Below are 22597 nucleotides of genomic sequence, written 5' to 3'. Positions count from 1 at the left end.
GAGATCATTCATGTCATTTAACCGACTGGCACTATCTGTTTGCCAATGTTATAAGCCTCATAACTTCTCCTTCTATAGTTCTGTGAGTCTCTGACATCTCTCCAGCAGTACAGACACAGTAGTACAAACAGTATATTGTATTCTACAATGCATCATATGTTTTTAATGGCTGTTAGTTAAAGGGATAGCTCACCCAAATTACAAAATTATATATTGGTTTCTTTACCCTGTACAAAATATATGGACAAGGTAAGACAGCAATCCATGCTTTGGTTTTTGTTTACCTGGCCAGTCTCCAAATGATAACTTTTTTGTATTTTTGTCCAAACAAACCAATGTCAATATCCCCTATATAAGCATTTTGTGGTTAGGATTCGGCGCTCTCACTGCCGCGGCCCGGGTTCGATTCCCGGTCAGGGAACTACTCTTTAAGGCTCCCGAGTGGTACAGCGGTCTAAAGCACTGCATCTCAGTGCAAGAGGCGTCACTACAGTCCCTGGTTCAAATCCAGGCTGTATCACATCTGGCCGTGATTGGGATTCCCATAGCGCACAATTGCAGCCCACAATTGGCCCAGTATCGTCCGGGTTTGGCTGGGGTAGGCTGTCATTGCAAATAAGAATTTGTTCTTAACTGACTTGCCTAGTTAAATAAAGGTTACATTAAAATAGGATATTTCAAAAAATTCAATATGCGTCTAATTAGGACATCAGTAACCAGCAGCCATTAGAGAGATCAAACCACTGCTGGTAAGTAGGTGCCCTCACAATGTCATGGTTTGCAATCAAAGTGAGCGCCAGCCATCCTAGTTCCAGCTGTGCCAGCAAGTTCTATTTCCAGTCTTTCACACCCAGGATGCTGGCTGCTGAGAGATGAGGGACAGATTGGAGCATCTGTAATGTCCATACCCAAGGGCACTAAGGGCTCGGTGGGGGACTATTTGCCTTGTGTGGAACACTCAAACGAGGTCAGTAGATATATCCCCTCACCCACCCGAAGCTTCTCCTCCTCCTAAACACTCAGCATATTCTAGCACATAAATCAAACACGCTCATGTGACTATGATGCATTAGTCAAGTCTTGCACTCTTCCAAGCATGTATCCATTTCCACATAAGAAATTCAGCTTTAATTGTACTGTATGGATGACATGAAAAAGCATGCCAAGATTTTCCCCATAACCCATAACTTGATTTTGGGTGAATGATGACCGCCCTGGTACATATCTGCAAGGTCCCAGTGTAACTGTTATAACTGTAGAATGAGTAATGAGGGAGGCTTTCTGATTCCCTTAATGGAACTGTGATTGAATAAAAGCCCACAGATAACGCTCTGAGGCCAGAGGAGGGCTGTGTTTTTCTGTAAGCCACACCAACAGCACTGCTAATACACAGTGGCACCACCACGCCTGCAGAGATCACGACACACCAGCTGAGGGCTAAAATACACTCACCTTCACTCTGGGTCTACAAATACACTACATGACCAAAATAATGCGGACACCTGCTCGTTTGAACATCTCATTCCAAATCATGGGCATTAATATGGAGTGGGTCCCCCCCTTTTCAATATAACAGCCTCCACTCTTTTGGGAAAGCTTTAGATGTTGGAACATTCCTGCGGGGACTTGCTTCCATTCAGCTACAAGAGCAGTGAGGTCGGACACTGATGTTGGGCAATTAGGCCTGGCTCACTGTCGGCGTTCCAATTCATCCTAAAGGTGTTCAATGGGGTTGAGGTTAGGCCTCTGTGAAGGCCAGTCAAGTTCTTCCATACCGATCTCAACAAACCATTTCTGTATGGACCTCACTTTGTGCACGTGGGCATTGTCATGCTGAAACAGGAAAGGGCCTTTCCCAAACTGTTGCCACAAAGTTGGAAGCACAGAATCGTCTAGAATGTCATTGTATGCTGTAGCGTTAAGATTTCCATTCACTGGAACTAAGGGGCCTAGCCCGAACAATGAAAAATAATTCATAAAAAAATAATCTTCCTCCACCAAACTTTACATTTGGCACTATGCATTGGGGCAGGTAGCATTCTCCTGGCATCCACCAAACCCAGATCAATCCGTTGGACAGGTGAAGCTTGATTCATCACCGCAGAGAATGTATTTCCACTGCCCCAGAATCCAATGGTGGCAAGCTTTACACCACTCCAGCCAACACTTGGGATTGCGCATAGTGATCTTAGGCTTGTGTGCGGCTGCTTAGCCATGGAAACCCATTTCATGAAGCTCCCAATAAACGTTTATTGTGCTGTCTTTGCTTGGAAATTGGTATTGTGTGTTGTAACCAAGGACAGATGATTTTTACACACTACGCGCTTCAGCACTAGGAGGTCTTGTTCTGTGAGCTTGTGTTGCCTACTACTTCACGGCTGAGCTGCTGTTGCTCCTATACGTTTCCACTTCACAATAACAGCACTTACTGTTGACTGGGGCAACTCTAGCAGGACAGAAATGTTTATTAACTGACTTGTTGGAAAGGAGGCATCCCATGACGGTGCCATTTTGAAAGTCACTGAGTTCTTCAGTAAGGCCATTCTACTGCCAATGTTTGTCTATGGAGATTGCATGGCTACAGTTGAAGTCGAAAATTTACATACACCTAGGTTGAAGTCATTAAAACTTGTTTTTCAACCACTCCACAAATTTCTTGTTAAAAAACTATAGTTTTGGCAAGTCAGGCTGGACATCTACTTTGTGCATGACCCCAGTCATTTAAAGACAGATTATTTCACTTATAACTCACTGTATCACAATTCCAGTGGGTCAGAAGTTTACATACACTAAGTTGACTGTGCCTTCAAACAGCTTGGAAAATTCCAGGAAATGATATCATGGCTTTAGAAGCTTCTGATAGGCTAATTGACATCATTTGAGGTGGATGTATTTCAAGGCCTACTTTCAAACTCAGTGCCTCTTTGCTTGACATCATGGGAAAATGAAAAGAAAATCAGCCAAGACCTCAGAAAAAAAATTGTAGACCTCCACAAGTTTGGTTCATCCTTATTAGCAATTTCCAAACGCCTGAAGGCACCACGTTCATCTGTACAAAGAATAGTACGCAAGTATAAACACCATGGGACCGTTCTGAGAGACCGTTCTGAGACGCGTTCTGTCTCCTTCCTGATCAATCCCAGAACAACAGCAAAGGACCTTGTGAAGATGCTGGAGGAAACAGGTACAAAAGTATCTATATCCACAGTAAAACGAGTCCTATATCGACATAACCTGAAAGGCTGCTCAGCAAGGAAGAAGCCACTGCTCCAAAACCGCCATAAAAAAGCCAGACTACAGTTTGCAACTGCACATGGGGACAAAGATTGTACTTTTTGGAGAAATGTCCTCTAGTCTGATGAAACAAAAATAGAACTGTTTGGCCATAATGACCATCGTTATGTTTGGAGGAAAAAGGGGGAGGCCTGCAAGCCGAAGAACACCATCAGGGACTGGTGCACTTCACAAAATAGATGGCATCATGAAGCAGGAAAATTATGTGGATATATTGAAGCAACATCTCAAGACATCAGTCAGGAAGTTAAAGCTTGGTCACAAATGGGTCTTCCAAGCATACTTCCAACGTTGTGGCAAAATGGCTTAAGGACAACAAAGTCAAGGTATTGGAGTGGCCATCACAAAGCCCTGACCTCAATCCTATATGAAATATGTGGGCAGAACTGAAAAAGTGTGTGCGAGCAAGGAGGCCTACAAACCTGACTCAGTTACACCAGCTTTGTCTGGAGGAATGGGCCAAAATTCACTCAACTTATTGTGGGAAGCTTGTGGAAGGCTACCCGAAACGTTTGACCCAAGTTCAACAATTTAAAAGCAATGCTACCAATTACTAATTGAGTGTATGTAAACTTCTGACCCACTGGGAATGTGATGAAAGAAATAAAAGCTGAAAAAAATCATTCTCTCTACAATTATTCTGACATTTCACATTCTTAAAACAAAGTGGTGATCCTAACCGACCTAAGACAGGGCATTTTTACTAGGATTAAATGTCAGGAATTGTGAAAAACTGAGTATAAATGAATTTGGCTAAGGTGTATGTAAACTTCCGACTTCAACTGTAGGCCCTTTTCAAAGGGATTAGTTGGTTTTTAGGGGCAGTCGAAACAAGCAGAACTTCAGAAGTCTTCCCTCTTCCGCCTACTTCCCTCAGGCATCTAATATGACTGTAAACGGAGACACCTACAACAGAGACACTGAGTCATGTATCACTATGTAAATTGCAGGCCTCCTGCCATTAGGGGCTATTTCAGAGGCCTGTCCAGGAGCCCTGTTGAGTGTGATGGCTTTATTGTGTGTAAGGGATGTTGTAACATCAGCGTATGTAGCCCGGAGAATGGAAACAGATGGCAGTAACATTATGTAAGGAGAGTGCTGAATGATGGCTGCCTCATATTGATTTTATACACCTGTCAGAAACGGGTGTGGCTGAAATAGCGAATCCACTCATTGTAAGGGGTGTCCACATACTTTTGTATATATAGTGTAAGTTTCGCCAGAAGCCAAAATATGGCTAAATTGAGATTAGAGTATATATTTATTGTGTTGTATATTTGCTTGCAGTTCAAACGTGCTGATATAAATATCACACTGAGATTAAAATAGCAGTGCTGGAAAAAAAAGAATGCTAGAAGACAAAATATTACGTAAGACTTTGTAATAGCTGACAGTGAAATGAGAAGAGAAGGGGACACGTGCAGCACACATGCTAAGGTTCTCTATTATACATATTGTTGTGTTTGTCAGGCATGACGTCATTCAACCCGTTTTATTAATGGAGCAGATAGGCGATGAGCTCCTATACTAAAATACATGGGCAGATGTTGCAGGACAGGATGACGGGCTTTTCATTCTGCACACATTTGCATATTTTTACGGAGATTATCTGAGCTGCGTATTAGACAGGTATGGGTTTCATATAAATTGGAATGTAACACCTACTGAGTCAATTTAAATTATGTTTTGCTACACAACAAGGTAGAACTATACAAATCATTAAAAACGGTCAATAGGCTATATAATCAATGCTAAACAATATTTTACAAGGAAATCATGCGGTCTCAATTGCGCCCATGTGTCATCGCTGAAACTTCAGCACCATGGACAAGTCCTCGTGCGCTATTACTAGGCTACAGCACACAGTAGGTTCTCACAATTTGTTAGAGAACGCTTTCATGTTATCAGTTTGAAATGGTAACGCTCAAGCTATATATTAATGACATAACAAATACGATGGATAAAGTAAATATTTCATTTATCGTGAACTTTTTACTTTATTTGTACTATGAACTCAAAGCTTGTTCATGAATATTCTGTCCATGGATGCTATACTGTACGTAAATAAAAACCACGTGGCTTCAACTCAAAGATGCAACTCATTGAGCACGTATTACATGCGCACCGAAGAGGACATACTGTACAGGTTTTCGAGATTGCTTGACTGATGTATGCTTTCTCAGCGCTAAGAATGAACCTTACCCGAGGTGGCAGCGCTGTGCACTAAGCCCCTAGGGGTAACGTCACTCCCCTGGCATATCAGCCCCTGTCCTCTAGTCGTCCACCACATCACCACAGAGAACGTCAAGATCGCATCCATCTTCAACTAGAAATGGTTTACAAACTACATCTGACCCAGGCAATCCTCCCCGATTCCGTGCGTATCGGCAAGGAGTCATTCAAATGCTCCGGGATGCATGCAGGCTAAAGCGTATTCTTGTGAATTTGGGAAAGGTCATTTAAAGTGGAAAGTGCGTGTGCGTCGAGTAGGCTATGATTTGTGACAAAGGAAATATAATGAAGAGGAATCAACAACAGTAACTTCAGGTCTCATTGCGAAAGCGCCTTTATTCAGACCACGGAATAATCATGCCTGTTCGGAGAGGTCACGTTGCGCCACAAAATACATTTCTTGGAATAATAATACGGAAATTCGAGGGACAGAGTAAGTATACCATCCCAGGTATCATCATTTTATTCTAAAGTGTTATTCTTGGCACTGTAGCAGTCGTGTATATTAGTCTGTTTGGAAATGAAGTTACGTTTTAAAAACAGTTTGAACTTGTCCAATTGAGAATGGGGTTTGTTAATTGAAATCAATTTGTTAGTGACAAATCAAGTGTCAATAATGTACTTTGTTGAGCTTTACTATATATTTATTATCTATTACTATCTATTTACTAGCTATTTAGTATCATTAGTGGTGGATGAGTTGAGCTTCCCCCTTACTATGTAAAGTGCATTGGGTGTCTAGAAAATAAATATTTTAGTCCAATCAATTATTATTATTATTATTTATCTCCTATGCTCCTGTATGCTTCAAGTCAATAGTTTTACTCACTAGTTGTTTCAGAAAGTCTCAAAAATTATTTACAAATATATATCACCTTTGTAATAATAAAATCAAGTATTGGACTGTCTTCAGTTTACAAGTACAGCAATGTTCAAAAACTCTCAAATTGTAATGTATTACCTCTAGACTGCTGTACATAAAGATTGGTTTGATAGCATTGTGCATTGTTTTTGTTTTCTTACAGATAGGAAATTTGTTATAGCCAATGCCCGGGTACAGAACTGTGCGATCATCTACTGTAATGACGGCTTCTGTGAGATGACCGGCTATTCCAGACCGGATGTCATGCAGAAGCCATGCACCTGTGACTTCCTCCACGGCGATCACACTGACACACATGCCATCAGCCAGGTGGCCCAGGCTCTGATGGGCTCAGAGGAGCGCAAGGTGGAAATCACATATCACCGCAAAGATGGTGAGTCAGTGAACCAGGCCAGCAACAGAGAAGAGAGGTGGTGGTATGCACTAGGTGTGACAGGCTGCCTCTGAGAAACCATAAACTACAGTCCCACCACAAGACAGCCCCCTCAACATATCAAATGTGTCCCAAATGGCATCCTATTCTCTATGTAGTGCACTACTTTTGTACTTTTGACCAGAGACCTGTGGATTCTAGTGCACCATATAGGGAATAGGCTGTAATTTGGGATGCTACTTTGTTTTGGTTAGCTGAGCTCTTAAATGTGGCATTATCCTATTAGAGACACAGTCAGTGAACACAGTAGAGATGAGGTTGTACAGTCTTGACAGGGCACTTGACAACGAGAAGTAATGAGAGCCTTTCTTTCCATCAAGAATTTGTCTCCATTGACCTGCGTAATAGATGTCGCTATTCGTGTAGATGCTACTTTTCTGATCTTCCGTACAGTGGACTACTGTGCAGTAAACTGTGGCTGTTATGTGAGTATTTCGTCTATGACAAGATAATTATAATAATCCACAAGCCAATTCAAGGGTTGGGTATTTTTTTCTTGGAAAACAACATTTATAGGAAAGGACAAAAATCTATCCGTAACAAATTGTGGAAAACATTTCCTATCCATGTATGATGTGGATCTTCCCTTGCATTTGCTGAAATATGCTGTCTGGAAAATATTACATGTAGCTACCATCAATTACAATTCCTGTCTTAAACCGTGACGGATATCATCGTTTTGATTATGAGGTATGATGTCATGAGAGAGTTTCAGGAAATGTTATTATACTCTAAGCCAGGAAGCAAGCTAACCTATGACAATGATCTCTGGCTTGATAAAAAAACATTTGCCATTGCATAATGGAGGTGTAATCAGTGGCTTGGCAGACAATACCAGAAGGCTGAACATGACAATGTATTAAGACCACGGCATATGAGAGGTATTAAAGTGACATTCAGCATCTAGCAGTATGAACCAGCAGATCCTATCAATGTCAGATGTATTTTATGTATGGCAGGGGTAAAATGGTAGTTTACTTTATCTTAGTCCTAGTTGTTGACCAAGATACACGCAGCAGAGAGAGTGAATCTTGACTCTGACAAGGTTAACAGGGCTTGGTCAGCTGCCATGACACAATAGGGTGTGTTATTTCTGACAGAGGAAAGGAAAGTGCTGTCTCAGTTCCCTCTGGTCTAGCGCACAGTTTGCTTAGACTCACCTTCCTGCCTCCAAGGCTGTTCTAGACTATTTTAATGAGGATACAAATAGCTCATAGCGATTCAATGCACAGTCTTGTTTCGCAGTGAAAATAAATCAATGAATGTCTGCAGTGTGTGAATGCCATCCCACAAAATCTCTCAACAGTGGAGAGACAGCCAAGCCCAGCTACAATCCTTATAGAGAAATCTATGAGAGTATGAACAAAACAATTAATTTAGTACTCAATGTACCGTCATCAGACTGGAACTGTAAACATGTAACAGACCAGTGCTGTTTCCAAATAGTACCCTATTCCCTACACAGTGCACAAAATGTATGCACTATATTTCCAATAGTGTGGCATTTGGGATGCACACCAGCTTCACAGGTGAGCTTTTCTATTTTCCTCCTATTTAACTGTCGGTTCAGAGTTTTTCCCACAGAGATCCTATTAAATTACTATTCTATTTCCTAATTCTATGTTTTTTCCTGACCACATGAACTGACCTGAAAAAACTCTGGGCCTTACTCATTACCACACAAATACAAGGACAAGGAGTTGCCGTAACTGTACAGTATGTCTATGAGGCATTGTTATTCCGTCATATGTTCCAGGTCCTTGAATCCTTTGGCAAAACAAAACCAAAATACGTCTCATTTTTCACTCCAAAAGCAGATGTTGTTTTTCCTCTTCTAGCCCTGTTTGACCGTTCTCGTGAGGACCTTCAGTCCTCTTTGGCTTCCATTTCCTTGGGCCACTGTGTTCCACATGGGTGGAGTGCTTTTTTAGCTAAACTCTAGACATGATATGAACTGTTTTCAGTGCAGGCAGCAGTACTGCCGCCCTCTGTGAAGTCGCAGTGAATTAAAATGAAGTTGATGCTCAATGACACATCTACACATGTAATGCCACTAATATCATCTTCAGGCAGAGTGCTTTTTGGTCAGTATAATACCCCCTCCAAGTCAATGTGCTGTTGCTCCCCTTTTCGGGGTATAGTATATGACGACAGGAAGTCAGGTTGAATTTTTTAGTGTGCCTTGGCTCATGACAGGTGGCCTAGCAGTTGAGCGTTGGGCCAGTAAACAAAAAATTGCTGGTTCCAATCCCCGAGCCGTCTAGGTGAATAAACTGTCGATGTGCCCTTGAGCAAGACACTTAACCCTAATTGCTACTGTAAGTCGCTCTGGATAAGAGCATCTGCTAAATGACTAAAATGTGAATGTAATCTTCTTCTCTTATGTGGTTAACTATACTGTGTACATAATGAAACATTTGCCTTGGCGCCTTGCAGCTCCCTAAACTGACTGTAGATGTACAGGAAAATCCAGATAGTTCCATTTTTAATCTTCCTGAAGCAGCAGTCATCAACCTAGACAGATTTCTGCTAACCACGTGGAAATCAGAGCCAGATGCTCCTCTAGTAAGTTGAAAATATATTTTTTGAATCCTGGAGAAAGAAAATTACACAAAATACTCTAGGCGGCTCTTTGAACATGTACCACTATGAAGAGCAGAGTTTTAAAGGCACTTTAGTCACTGTGTAGTTCTGTATAAACTCAATGTGTCGATCATGGTTAATAAGGAATGGGAGCAGAGTAAAAGCCATAAGACACATTCAAACGGAATCATTACACTTGCTCTCCTGCCCTCCCTCCTGTGCCTCGAGACATGACTCTTAATACTCCTCTGAGGAGTCTAGAGTGAGCCGCGGAGCTCATGAATAAACATGTCAAGGATGGCACTGCAGTGAATAGGAGTGAGCAGCTTACAGCGTAAATGCATTATAGCGCTATGGAAGGACACAATCCACAGGCTCCTGTAGATGGGAACGCATATTCAAGCGTCATGACATCCTTGAGAGCAATGGCCCTATCGACACAAGTTCACTTCCTACAAATGAAAGCTGATGGACTGGAAAGTGGCTGTGTTTGTTGTCTCCTTGTTTGACCCCATTCTGAGCTATCAGAACCAATAATAGTTTTTGGATTCTCAGTGGGTCATTTTGTAAAAGCCTATCCCATTTCACCTAGTGTAAATTACATTAGGCACAAGAGGGGTGAGACAGTGTTGACAGCATACAAAAATAGTTCAGCATAAGGATGAATAGGCGATAGGTCCCGGCAGAGGAAATTGAGGATGTGTGTGTCTAATCAATATTAAATCATATGAGTCACAACTCGGTGGTGTTAGACCTCAGGCGCTCTCTCCCTCGCTCTTACTCACCCTTACTGTCTAACAGGAAGCACTATCAAATGAATCATAGTCATGCAGAATTGTTAACATAAAACTGTAGATGGGAATAGTCGCGCTTATTAGCGTTTCTTTTGGTTGTCATACTGTCATGTTCCCACTGTGGCGGATCGTGGAATGCACTGTCAGTGATTAAGAAAGCCCAGTGACATCATCATCAGCCACACATCAGCCAGCTCTTTGACCTGAAGAAAGCAGAAAAGTTAAGCTGCTTATGCGTGTGCTTAGAAATTAAGGCAGAAGGAAAATGAAGACCACAGTGAGATACACGGCCAAAACCTTCGCCACAGGGCAATTGTATCTATTATCTAGGTGTTGAATAGTAAATGATTGTGAGAAGAGATAAATCCACAATCGCAATGTCTTCACTCTCAATGAAGATTCCTAATCAATAAGGTAAATGCCTTCCTTTGCGGGGGCTTTGCAAAACGATCCTATTCCGAGGGGTGTAATAATACTTAGTAACTGAATGAGTGTGAACAAAGGGAAGCTGACACTGAGCAGTGTGGTGGAGTTAAATGGATAAAGGGAACAGTCCCAGCTTAGCTAGCCGTGCTGCTGAGGTATGTGTGTGGGTGCCTGATTTCAAAGGTGACTCCTCTTTGAGGAGCTGAATGGACGTCCCCCCCAGGGGCGGACTGGGACAAGAATTCGACCACCGGCATTTTATCCACACCAGCCCACATCCTGACCCTACACACCCTACTTAGACACTGCTGTCACTGCGCTTCTTTTGTTTTCTGTTTGCCTGTCTGCTTAAGCCTTATATGTTATAAAAGCCAAGCTAACGACTTAAGCTATCTTGCAAATTAGTTCTTGGCATATGTGATCCCCTGAATCAACACCTAACCTAAGTGTTAATTACTATTTCAGGGCTCCAGATTAACATTTCCCCTTGGTTTCCCTGCTGCCACTAACTTTTACAGTTGGTGGCACCAGCCCATGATTTGGTCAGACTCCACATCCTGAATAATCATCTTATAAAGTCATTTATTGTGCTTTATTAAGAAGTGTAATACATAGAATATGGAGGTATTCAAGAAATAAGTTGTTTCTTCTAGCACATCCAATGAGGAATGCATGACTCAAGATGTTTTGTGCAACCCAATCCAGTGATTGCCATGAATTTTGTGTTGCCAATTAGACTACAGTTGCTATATTTGACTTAATTGTTGTTTCGTTCAATAGAGATGAATTATGCACATCTTTATATGCAGTAACTATCATAGGCTAGTTCATTTGGGGTTCTGCAGCTGAGGAAGTACAGGGAGTGAAAATGTTATAAATAAATGAACGTGGAACAAAACAAGAAACATGAAAAGTGTACAGACATGAAACAGAAACAGAGTCAATAATGCCTGAGGAAAGAACCACAGGGAGGGAGTAAAATATATAGGGGAGGTAATCAGGAAGTTCATGGAGTCCAGGTGAATCTCATGAGGCGCAGGTGCGCGTAACGATGGTGGCAGGTGTGTGTAATAATCTGGCGACGTCGAGCGCCGGAGAGGGGGAGCGGGAGTACACGTGACAGTACCCCTACCTGACGTGTGGCTCTAGCCGCAGGACGATGCCGGCCAGAGGGACGGCCCTGAAGGACCAGGAACGGGCTGGTCGCTTCTGCTGAGGAGCCGGCTGAGGCGCGGGAGCCTCGTCAGGCTCCCATGCCTCAGCAGAAGTGACCGGCTGTACACTTTTCGTGTTTGTTGTTTTGTTCCAAGTTTTTTTTATTTTATTACATTTGCACTCCCTGTACTTGCTTCCCGACTCCCAGCGTACACTTTACAGATACCTACAGAAAGCTGAGGCCCTCCTTTCTTCGACAGGGACAAGGGGATGAAACTTCCAAAGCTTTGTTTTTCCCGCAATTGCATTTTGAAATGTTATATGATCAGAACAACATTTTATTGCCAGCGCATGGGGGGAGAGAAGAGTGGATCGCTCATACAGCAACAGGCTACATCAAAACAGGCACAGGGGCAGGGCACACACTTTTATTACAAGAATCATGAGGATAATGCACTTTACTGTTTGACCAAATCATGGTTTTATCCGCCCCCAAAAAATAGGAAGTTTGAGTGAGGTGACAATGTAGAATAGAATGTGCTCTATCTACGTTTAGTCACCCTTTTCATTTTTTTACGATCCATGATCTTGGCTGACTAACTGATAACAGAGTCGAAGCAGGTCTCTAGGTTGATGCAGCGTTTGACTTTGAATGGGAGTTTGCATGACCTCAGCTCAGCCTATCAGAAAACCGGTAAAGCTCATCTTGGCAGGGGGACGACCATTGCCCACCCAGGCTCATTATAGATTAGTATGACAGAGAAAGTGAGCATGGGCTGCCGGAGATGTCACCTTATTTTCTATTAAAACAAATATTTTTGTGTGTCAATTTCGAACCAGCCCACCCAACTAAAACATGGTCCAGCCCATCTGGCATTTGCTAGAATTGCCAGATGGGGGGGGGGGGGGGGGGGGGTAACCACATTCGGCTGCTGCAAGAGACCAGGATGGTGGCGGGCAAAAGGTGGCGCATGCATTTTTTATTGATCTTTGCCTCTTTGGTTTCTCCCAGTATGTCTCAAAATGCATTGAGTGTTTCCCCTTCGTCAGAGTCAGGCGTTTAGCAGATGGAAGCCAGTCTATCGGAGTACTGATTAAAACATGAAATGAAAACAGATCAGGTTTTAATTTCAGATCAGGTAACAGTAGTGCAACTTCCTCCAGTCTGTTGTAGTCGCATCTCCAGGCAACTACATAAATACTTCTCTGTGAGAACAAACTAGAAATGGAACTCTAATAGAATGTTAAAATAAAACATGTAATTCATTTTGTGGTAGATTTCTTCAATAAATCAACCCTGGTTTATTCTCCAAAGATATAAATCCTGTTCTAGACCGGCTTGATGTAATTATTATCTGACAAAAAGCTGATCAACACTGAATTGGTGACAGATGGAGTATTGGACAGCACATCAAGGACAAAATCCTTGCCTAGTCACCCTACATATGCACATATGAATTCCTATCTCCATCTCAAGGGGGCATTGTTGAATCCAATCCAATGGTCACCAAATCATCTGTTTTAGCTTCCAATGAGCTTTTGCCAGCTGATTAGCCATTCCAGCCCACTGGATGACAAATATCAGCTATCTAGCTAGCAAAATATGTACAGTATTGGAAGACACTGATGAAAGATGAAAGTAAGCTACGATGACTAGCTTGGAGCAGTCTCACTGAGGCGAGATATGGCCACATGGCCAAGAGACTCCAAACAAAGGGTTAGCATGCCTTCCCTCCCCTTACATATTCCCCTCTTAATTGGCTATGCGTCAGTGCAGTTGTGTATGGCCTCAGCAGCACAGCCCTGTAACAACCATGTCACAATGTATTAGCAAGATAACCATGGAGAGTGTCACGTATAGCTTACACCATCTAGAACGGTTGTTTTTATGTCTAATTGTTGTGATTCATAACATTTTTGTTTTTGAAGGTCAGTGTTAAAAATATGTAATATGAGAATGCTTCTCCCTCATTGGACAAGCTACCATGCCAATTTAACCTTAAGAAGAGTCTGCTGAACAAAATAACAAAACGTGTACGCCTATATCAATTTTGTTTTCATTATAACGTAGCGTAAACACCCTTACTAGTGGGAGCACTAAAGATAGTTTATTTAAGAGATGGACATGAAGTTCTACATACAACACTGTCCTAACCTCACTTTTCTGGACGCTTTCAGACTTCCCTTGCTCATAAAAATGCTTCTTCACAGAGATGTACTTCAAGGCTGCCTGGACTTTTGTTGACCAATTCCAGGAGCAGCAGCACTTAAGAAGAGCTCCTCCTTAAATTTCAATTGTTTGTTAAATGATTTTATTGTATGTGAACAGTTTCGTTTTTTGTTGTTGATTGCTGTGTTCTGCACATCTAGAGGAATTGGAAGATGCATTTCTTTTGTGGAAGTAGTTTTGAGAGATTGATCGGCTTGGTGCGTGCAAGGGTCATCTGCTGAATCGTCAGGCAACGCAAGAAAGGAATGGTAACGGGGTGGACTATAAAACCAACAAGGACAACAAGAAGAGTTAGGACATAGACAAACAAACACAAAACCAACACAGGGCGAAAGAGTAAGGATTTCTGAGGGATTTCTGGAGGACATTTCAGGCCTTGATAAGAAAACAAGCATTCAGATGAGCAAACAAACAAGCAAAAGAGCACTTGAAAAGGAGGTGGGAAGATCCTAAACATCGAGAGAGTATCTTCATTTATGTGTAACGTGTTGTTTCATTGAAAAACACATTTAGCATCTTTACTTGTGTTATTCATAAAATTGCATTGTTTAAACAGTGCATTTATCTCTATAGGTGCATTATTTAAATAAGTGCTTTCATCAAGAGGCACATGCACATCATTCTAGAGCAGAGTGCATTGTTTAAAGAGGTCACCAGGGGGATGAAGATTGAGGCATTCTCTAAGCATTGTTTCAGAGACCTTGCCATCACGTGTCCTGAAAATGGGTCGTGGACATTCTCATCAATAATGAGGAGAGACAAGGCCAATCACCAATCAGGATATTACTTTTGTTCAAAATGTTTTAATATGGAAGGGATAGAGTAATAACGATGGCCGGTTGACCCAACATGATGACTGTTGGGTTGAGAGCCCCGACACAAAGGATACAAAGATCTTTTATAGAAAAGATACACCCCCTTAGTCCACATGACAAACAACAGATGTGTGGAATTGGTCACAAGGTCAGGATTTGTATGAAAGACTGTAAAGACTGTTCTCATTGTGTGGAAACCACGGTCTGGCCCCCAAAACAAGGTTCCCCGCATCATTATCCATACCCGAGTCACCTCCACCCTGGTACCTCCCAGTACACAAACACCAACTCATTCTCTGGAATGCGAGCTCCGAGAGACAACAAGACCATCATCAATCAGTTGCTAGAGTTAAACCTCAGAAGCTCCTCTCAGTTCACACAGACACAATAGAGTTCTAAGAACCCAATTCTGCTGCATAAAATAACCATTCAATGCAATAACAGTATTATAACATAATCTTGTAATTTCTCCACGATAAATGTTACAAGTGAGTCATGAAAAAAATAAATGAACAAATACATTTCTACAGTGGGGAGAACAAGTATTTGATACACTGCTGATTTTGCAGGTTTTCCTACTTACAAAGCATGTAGAGGTCTGTACACTTCAACTGTGAGAGACAGAATCTAAAACAAAAATCCAGAAAATCACATTGTATGATTTTTAAGTAATTCATTTGCATTTTATTGCATGACATAAGTATTTGATCACCTACCAACCAGTAAGAATTCCGGCTCTCACAGACCTGTTAGTTTTTCTTTAAGAAGCCCTCCTGTTCTCCACTCATTACCTGTATTAGCTGCACCTGTTTGAACTCGTTACCTGTATAAGAGACACCTGTCCACACACTCAATCAAACAGACTCCAACCTCTCCACAATGGCCAAGACCAGAGAGCTGTGTAAGGACATCAGGGATAAAATTGTAGACCTGCACAAGGCTGGGATGGGCTACAGGACAATAGGCAAGCAGCTTGGTGAGAACGCAACAACTGTTGGCGCAATTATTAGAAAATGGAAGAAGTTCAAGATGCCGGTCAATCACCCTCGGTCTGGGGCTCCATGCAAGATCTCACCTCGTGGGGCATCAATGATCATGAGGAAGGTGAGGGATCAGCCCAGAACTACACGGCAGGACCTGGTCAGACCTGAAGAGAGCTGGGACCACAGTCTCAAAGAAAACCAATAGTAACACACTACGCCGTCATGGATTAAAATCCTGCAGCGCACGCAAGGTCCCCCTGCTCAAACCAGCCATGTCCAGGCCCATCTGAAGTTTGCCAATGACCATCTGGATGATCCAGAGGAGGAATGGGAGAAGGTCATGTGGTCTGATGAGACAAAAATAGAGCTTTTTGGTCTAAACTCCACTTGCCGTGTTTGGAGGAAGAAGAAGGATGAGTACAACCCCAAGAACACCATCCCAACCGTGAAGCATGGAGGTGGAAACATCATTCTTTGGGGATGCTTTTCTGCAAAGGGGACAGGACGACTGCACCGTATTGAGGGGAGGATGGATGGGGCCATGTATCGCGAGATCTTGGCCAACAACCTCCTTCCCTCAGTAAGAGCATTGAAGATGGGTCGTGGCTGGGTCTTCCAGCATGACAACGACCCGAAACACACAGCCAGGGCAACTAAGGAGTGGCTCCGTAAGAAGCATCTCAAGGTCCTGGAGTGGCCTAGCCAGTCTTTAGACCTGAACCCACTAGAAAATCTTTGGAGGGAGCTGAAAGTCCGTATTGCCCAGCGACAGCCCCGAAACCTGAAGGATCTGGAGAAGGTCTGTATGGAGGAGTGGGCCAAAATCCCTGCTGCAGTGTGTGCAAACCTGGTCAAGAACTACAGGAAACGTATTATCTCTGTACTTGCAAACAAAGGTTTCTGTACCAAATATTAAGTTCTGCTTTTCTGATGTATCAAATACTTATGTCATGCAATAAAATGCAAATTAATTACTTAAAAATCATACAATGTGATTTTCAGGATTTTGTTTTAGATTTCGTCTCTCACAGTTGAAGTGTACCTATGATAAAAATTACAGACCTCTACATGCTTTGTAAGTAGGAAAACCTGCAAAATCGGCAGTGTATCAAATACTTGTTCTCCCCACTGTAAGAGAATCCCCAGAGACTCAGAGGGACTACATCCCACAAGCAAACAAGAAAATAGGAGAACTTCTGTTCTACAGTACACAGATGATCCTAATGCTTGGCACACAGCTCTCCAAAATACCAATAATGAACTTATAATGTCACAACACAGAACAATAAACAACTCTACATTGATTCCACCCCCAAATGTAACATTAACATTTATTATAACGGCACTGTGATGTTCAAGGTTCAGAGGCCAGTCTGGATCAATTTGTCCGCTACTTCGACCAACTAAAACCTCTTGTTGCTGAACTTAAAACCTCTTCACTGCCACTACCTACAACAGCCTCCACTCCATCTGTGCCCCAGTATGTAGTCCACAGGGTCCCTCTCCCTCCCTCGCCTGCAGCAGACACAGCCCTGAGTATGCCTCTCACACGTGACACCTGCAGTACCACAGCATCTATTAGAGGAGATCAGCCTGGTGCGTCAGCATAGGGAGGAGATCCGGGAACTGCAGTGTGCAGTGAAGAATGTTGAGGAGGACAACCAGACTCTCAGGATGGAAGTGGGCAGACTAAGAGAGGAACTGTCCGGTACAGTCAACAACAGCTACATGCAGGACCTGCAGGACCTGCAGAAGGAGCTACATGAGCTAAGGCAGGAATTTCCCAGCCACCACCATCCACTCTACAAAGTCCCACAAAAACCTAGAACCAAGCCAACAGCTGAATCAGAACCCACCAACCAACCCAACCAACCAATGCACCAACCCAGCTGACCCCCTCCATCCCCAACTCACGCCCTGTAATTATTCCCATCACTCCTGCCATCCTCCATAGACCTGATGAGAAATCAGACATTATATTAATGATGGACTCCAGTGGAAGGTTTTAATTAGAGAGAGAGCTTTGGAGCTCTTGACTGTGGCCCAGCTTGGCTCCCCCAGTCATATCATCATTCACACAGGGACCAATGACATGCGTGCCCAACAAGAGAGGGTGGCATCACCCAGGGGACTGGAGAGGGCCATCTTCCGCCTTGCGGAGATTGTAATATATCCCTGCTGCAGAGGAGAGATTTCCATCCTGCCATCCTCCAGAAGGTAAATGCCAGCCACTTTCGCAAGGACGTTAAAGGATTCTGCTCTGGGTGGCCAGTCCACCTCACCCCACAGGAGCCACAGACCAGCCACCAACTCCCTGAGACAAATCAGACACTCCTTTAGACCTGGATCCGGTGGTGCCATACAGACTGGCGAACAGCCAGCCACACCACCCTCCACCACTTCTCCAGGAGACGCAGTCAAAGAGGCAACACGCAGAGTTAGGAACATTGCCGGGCACACTGCCCTCCACACCACCCTCTTCAATTCCCCCTACAACCTCCCTCCCATGCTACTAGACCAGGCTTCCCTCAGCACAGCTCTACCAGACCAGGCCCGCCTCAACACAGCTCTACCAGACACGGCCCATCACAGCATGGCTCTACCAGACCCGGCCCATCACAGCAGAGCTCTACCAGACTAGGCCCGCATCATCACAGCTTTTCCACACCCGGCCCACCTCAGTACAGCTCTACCACAACAAGCCCACCTCAGCACAGCTCAACCAGACCCGGCCCGCCTCAGCACAAATATACCAAACCAGGGCCGCCTCAGCACAGCTCAACCAGACCAGGCCCGCCTCAGCACAGCTCAACCAGACCAGGCCCGCCTCAGCACAGCTCAACCAGACCAGGCCCACCTCAGCACAGCTCAACCAGACCAGGCCTGCCTCAGCACAGCACAGCTCAACCAGACCAGGCCCGCCTCAGCACAGCTCAACCAGACCAGGCCCACCTCAGCACAGCTCAACCAGACCAGGCCCGCCTCAGCACAGCTCAACCAGACCAGGCCGCCACAGCACAGCTCAACCAGACCAGGCCCGCCTCAGCACAGCTCAACCAGACCAGGCCCACCTCAGTACAGCTCAACCAGACCAGGCCCGCCTCAGCACAGCTCAACCAGACCAACCCGCCTCAGCACAGCTCAACCAGACCAGGCCCGCCTCAGCACAGCTCAACCAGACCAGGCCCGCCTCAGCACAGCTCAACCAGACCAGGCCCGCCTCAGCACAGCTCAACCAGACCAGGCCCACCTCAGTACAGCTCAACCAGACCAGGCCCGCCTCAGCACAGCTCAACCAGACCAGGCCCGCCTCAGCACAGCTCAACCAGACCAGGCCCACCTCAGTACAGCTCAACCAGACTAGGCCCGCCTCAGTACAGCTCAACCAGACCAGGCTCGCCTCAGCACAGCTCAACCAGACCAGGCCCATGTATCATTCACATCGTCACCCTACATATGCTGAGAGTTTGGCGCTTCGCCAGCCACACTGCGTTCCACCCTCTTCAATTCACCCCACAACCTCCCTCCCAGGCTAGTTTTGGTTACTCTCCCTACTCCCATACTCAGGACACGCCTGGAACACTCCTATCCCCAATGGCAGCCCCAACCCTGCAACAGGAGCCACACCAAGGTTTCCTGTCTACACCCAGAACAGGGTTTTGGCAGCCCCACCGGTCCCCTGCAGCAGTTCCACTCCTTTGGAGGGAGCTTCATCCGGGTGGACTGCTCTGCTCTCCCAGTTCCCGCCCCAGCTCCTGCATCCAGTGACTTGAGGGATGTCTGTCAAATGCTCAGTCTGCTCTGCTGTCACGTGGTTGGCCAGCGACCATGGCAAAGTCTCAGCTCACTGAACTAGTAGCTGCAGATGACCCTATGCCTGTTAGCTCTTATGGGAATGAGCTAAATACCCCCTCTGACTTGAAATATTGTAGGAGGCTTGGCCTAATACACCTAAATGTGCGAAGTATGATAAAAAAGAATGGACACAATTGACATTTGGGTACAGGACTTGTATCCTGACATCATGGCTCTCTCAGAAACCTGGTTAAATGGTTATATCTCTGATAAAGACATTGAAGTACGTTATTATAATGTATTTAGATGTGACAGGTTACAAAAAGAGGGAGGTACCATATACAGTACCAGTCATAGGTTAGGACATACCTACTCATTCAAGGGTTTTTCTTTATTTTTACTATTTTATACATTGTAGAATAATAGTGAAGACATCAACACTATGAAATAACACATATGGAATCATGTAGTAACCAAAAAAGTGTGAAACAAATCAAAATATATTTTCTATTCTTCAAAGTAGACACTTTTTTGCCTTGATGACAGCTTTGCATATGCTTGGCATTCTCTCAATCAGCTTCACCTGGAATTATTTTCCAACAGTCTTGAAGGAGTTCCCACATATACTGAGCACTTGTTGGCTGCTTTTCCTTCACTCTGTGGTCCAACTCATCCCAAATCATCTCATTTGGGTTGAGGTCTGGTGATTGTGGAGGCCAGGTCATCTGTACATACAAAATATTGACTTGTCTGTAAAAAATTGTAACATGCACTTGTATGCCGATGATGCTGTTGTATATGTTATTGCCCCCACGGTTGACAAGGCTCTATCTGAACTATAGTCTGCCTTCATTGTTTTACAGAAAAACTTAATTCGCCTGAAATGAGTATTGAACGCAGGTAAAACTCTGCATATGTTGTTCTCTAGAGCACATAAAAATAATTCTGATGATTTAAGCTTATGTACTTTGGATGGTGTCCATATTGATCGTGTCCCTGCTTACAAGTATCAGGGCATCTGGATAGATGAAAACTGTCTTTTAAAAAGTATATTGATGAGTTAGTTGAAAAGCTGAGAATAAAAATGGGCTTCTTCTGCAGAAGTAGATCCTGCCTCTCTCTAAATAGTAGAAAGCAGATTATTCAGTCGACGTTCCTATTAGTCCTACACTATGGCGACATCATCTATATGAATGTAGCTCCCGCTTCATTAAAGCCGTTAAATGCAGTTTATCATAGTGCACCCCGCTTTGTTACGGGCGACAATTTTAGCACTCATCACTGCATTCTCTATCAGAAAGTTGGTTGGCCCTCTTTGATGTCACATAGGTTGATACATTGTTATTTTTTCATTTATAAAGAAAGCTCTTTTTAAAAAAGTCAGACTGTACCTAACATCATTACTAAACTTTAGACATTTGAGTTACCACACCCGGTCTCAGGAATGGCTAACTCTGGAAATTCCTTTGTTCTCTAGTTCTCTAACTTTTAGTTTTTTTGCACCTTATTTGTGGAACAATCTTCAAAATGTTCTTAAATGTAATGTTTTGGTGCCTCTATGCTAATTTACAAAGATGATTGAAGATCTTTTTACCGAAGAATGTGTTTATTTATTTTTTTATGACCGTGACTTTCTGCTTGCGTTTTGTATTCTGCTTGCATTTTGTATTTTCTGTCACTTATGTAATTCAGGGCTCATCTGTAAAAGAGTCCTTGGTCTCAGTATGACTCCCTGATAAAATAAAGGTAAAATAAATAAATAAATAAAAGACTAAGAGCACCACCACACAGCTGTAGACCTTTGGCAATAATGGCTCAATTAGCATATGTTTTGAATTATTGATGGTGGAAATATAGTCTAGTTAAAATGCCTGTTCCATCTGTCTCATCAGCCCAGCCAGGCACTTTATAAACTTGATCTCCACTATAAAAAGCATCTAGACATTATCTACCATTTCTTTTAGACTAACATTTAGTTTTCAACAGCGGAGATAAAATAGTTATGTAATTCAGATAGTTCTAGCCTCTATCAATTTAGACTTATTATGGTCAACAAGTTGAATATAAAGAAAATTAAGACGTGATATCCCTTCTCAACTTGTCCCTTTGCTGACTATTGGGAAAATGTTAAATTATAAGACTGTCAAATCTTTCAGTTACGACATTATTTTCCTCAACCGCAAATATCTATACATCTTCTAAATTACACAATTGCTTTGCCCGCGGACCTTACGCATTCATAGTCAGCTTGATAAAAGCTTTAACCATGATGGATGCATTATCCTGAAAGGCCACAGCATCACTAAGATCTGCATTCCTCTGTGGCCTGGTATCTGACATTCAATAGGACCAAGGTAAAGAGCTGGAAATCTCAATTTGACCATCTGTGAGTGTGGGGTCTGAAGACGGGGATCATGCTGGGGTGCTGAGAGAGCACCTTAGGCGGTGTGGGCGACGCTAGATCCCATAGAGTGACACTTGAAGGGAAACTTGAACCCACCGACTGGAATTGATAATGATAGGCATCCAATCACTGGTAGAGACACTAATGTACACTATCAGCACTTTGTATTCTCCAGGACCTGCCAGTTTCAATGACCCAACCTACCTGTGAATGATCTACAACTCAGAGAGTGGAGGTGGTAACTCGGTCATATTCAGTAGTGCACACAATAGCAAAACGTTTCGCAATGGAAATGAAAACCACTGTTTCTTATTAGACAAGTTAGTCCCTCCTTGTTTTTTAAATTTCAAATTGTATTTCACTTTTATTGTAATTCTTTCGTTAGGAGAAGTATCGGAGTCAGGCGCAGGACACAGGGATGAGTGCAAACAAAACCTGTTTACTCAAAACCACAATAAAACTTCTTCCACAGCAATAATACATGGTCGGGAGAAACACCTCCAACAACCACAAAACATGAAACAATCACGGACAAGACAAACAGGAAAGCCAGAGGGTTAAATAATGAAC

At 43.3% G+C, this 22597-nt stretch overlaps 1 protein-coding gene across 1 annotated transcript in view; it reads left to right on the top strand.

The window, feature by feature from the left end:
• The first annotated feature begins 5423 nt into the window (after nt 1–5423).
• The window catches only part of LOC106586190 (voltage-gated inwardly rectifying potassium channel KCNH7), a 116367-nt gene continuing 99193 nt past the window's right edge, over nt 5424–22597 (top strand). Inside the window, exons 1-2 of the mRNA XM_082968906.1 lie at nt 5424–5959; nt 6552–6782. Coding sequence (XP_082825032.1) covers nt 5884–5959; nt 6552–6782 — 307 coding nt within the window. The 5' untranslated portion in view covers nt 5424–5883. The remainder of the gene's footprint in view (nt 5960–6551; nt 6783–22597) is intronic.

The sequence above is a fragment of the Salmo salar genome, chromosome 25, assembly GCF_965601325.2.
Source record: "Salmo salar chromosome 25, fSalSal1, whole genome shotgun sequence".
Classification (NCBI taxonomy): Eukaryota; Metazoa; Chordata; class Actinopteri; order Salmoniformes; family Salmonidae; genus Salmo; species Salmo salar.
The sequence above is the reverse complement of the archived record's forward strand: the minus strand, read 5'-3'. Positions and strand labels throughout refer to the sequence as shown.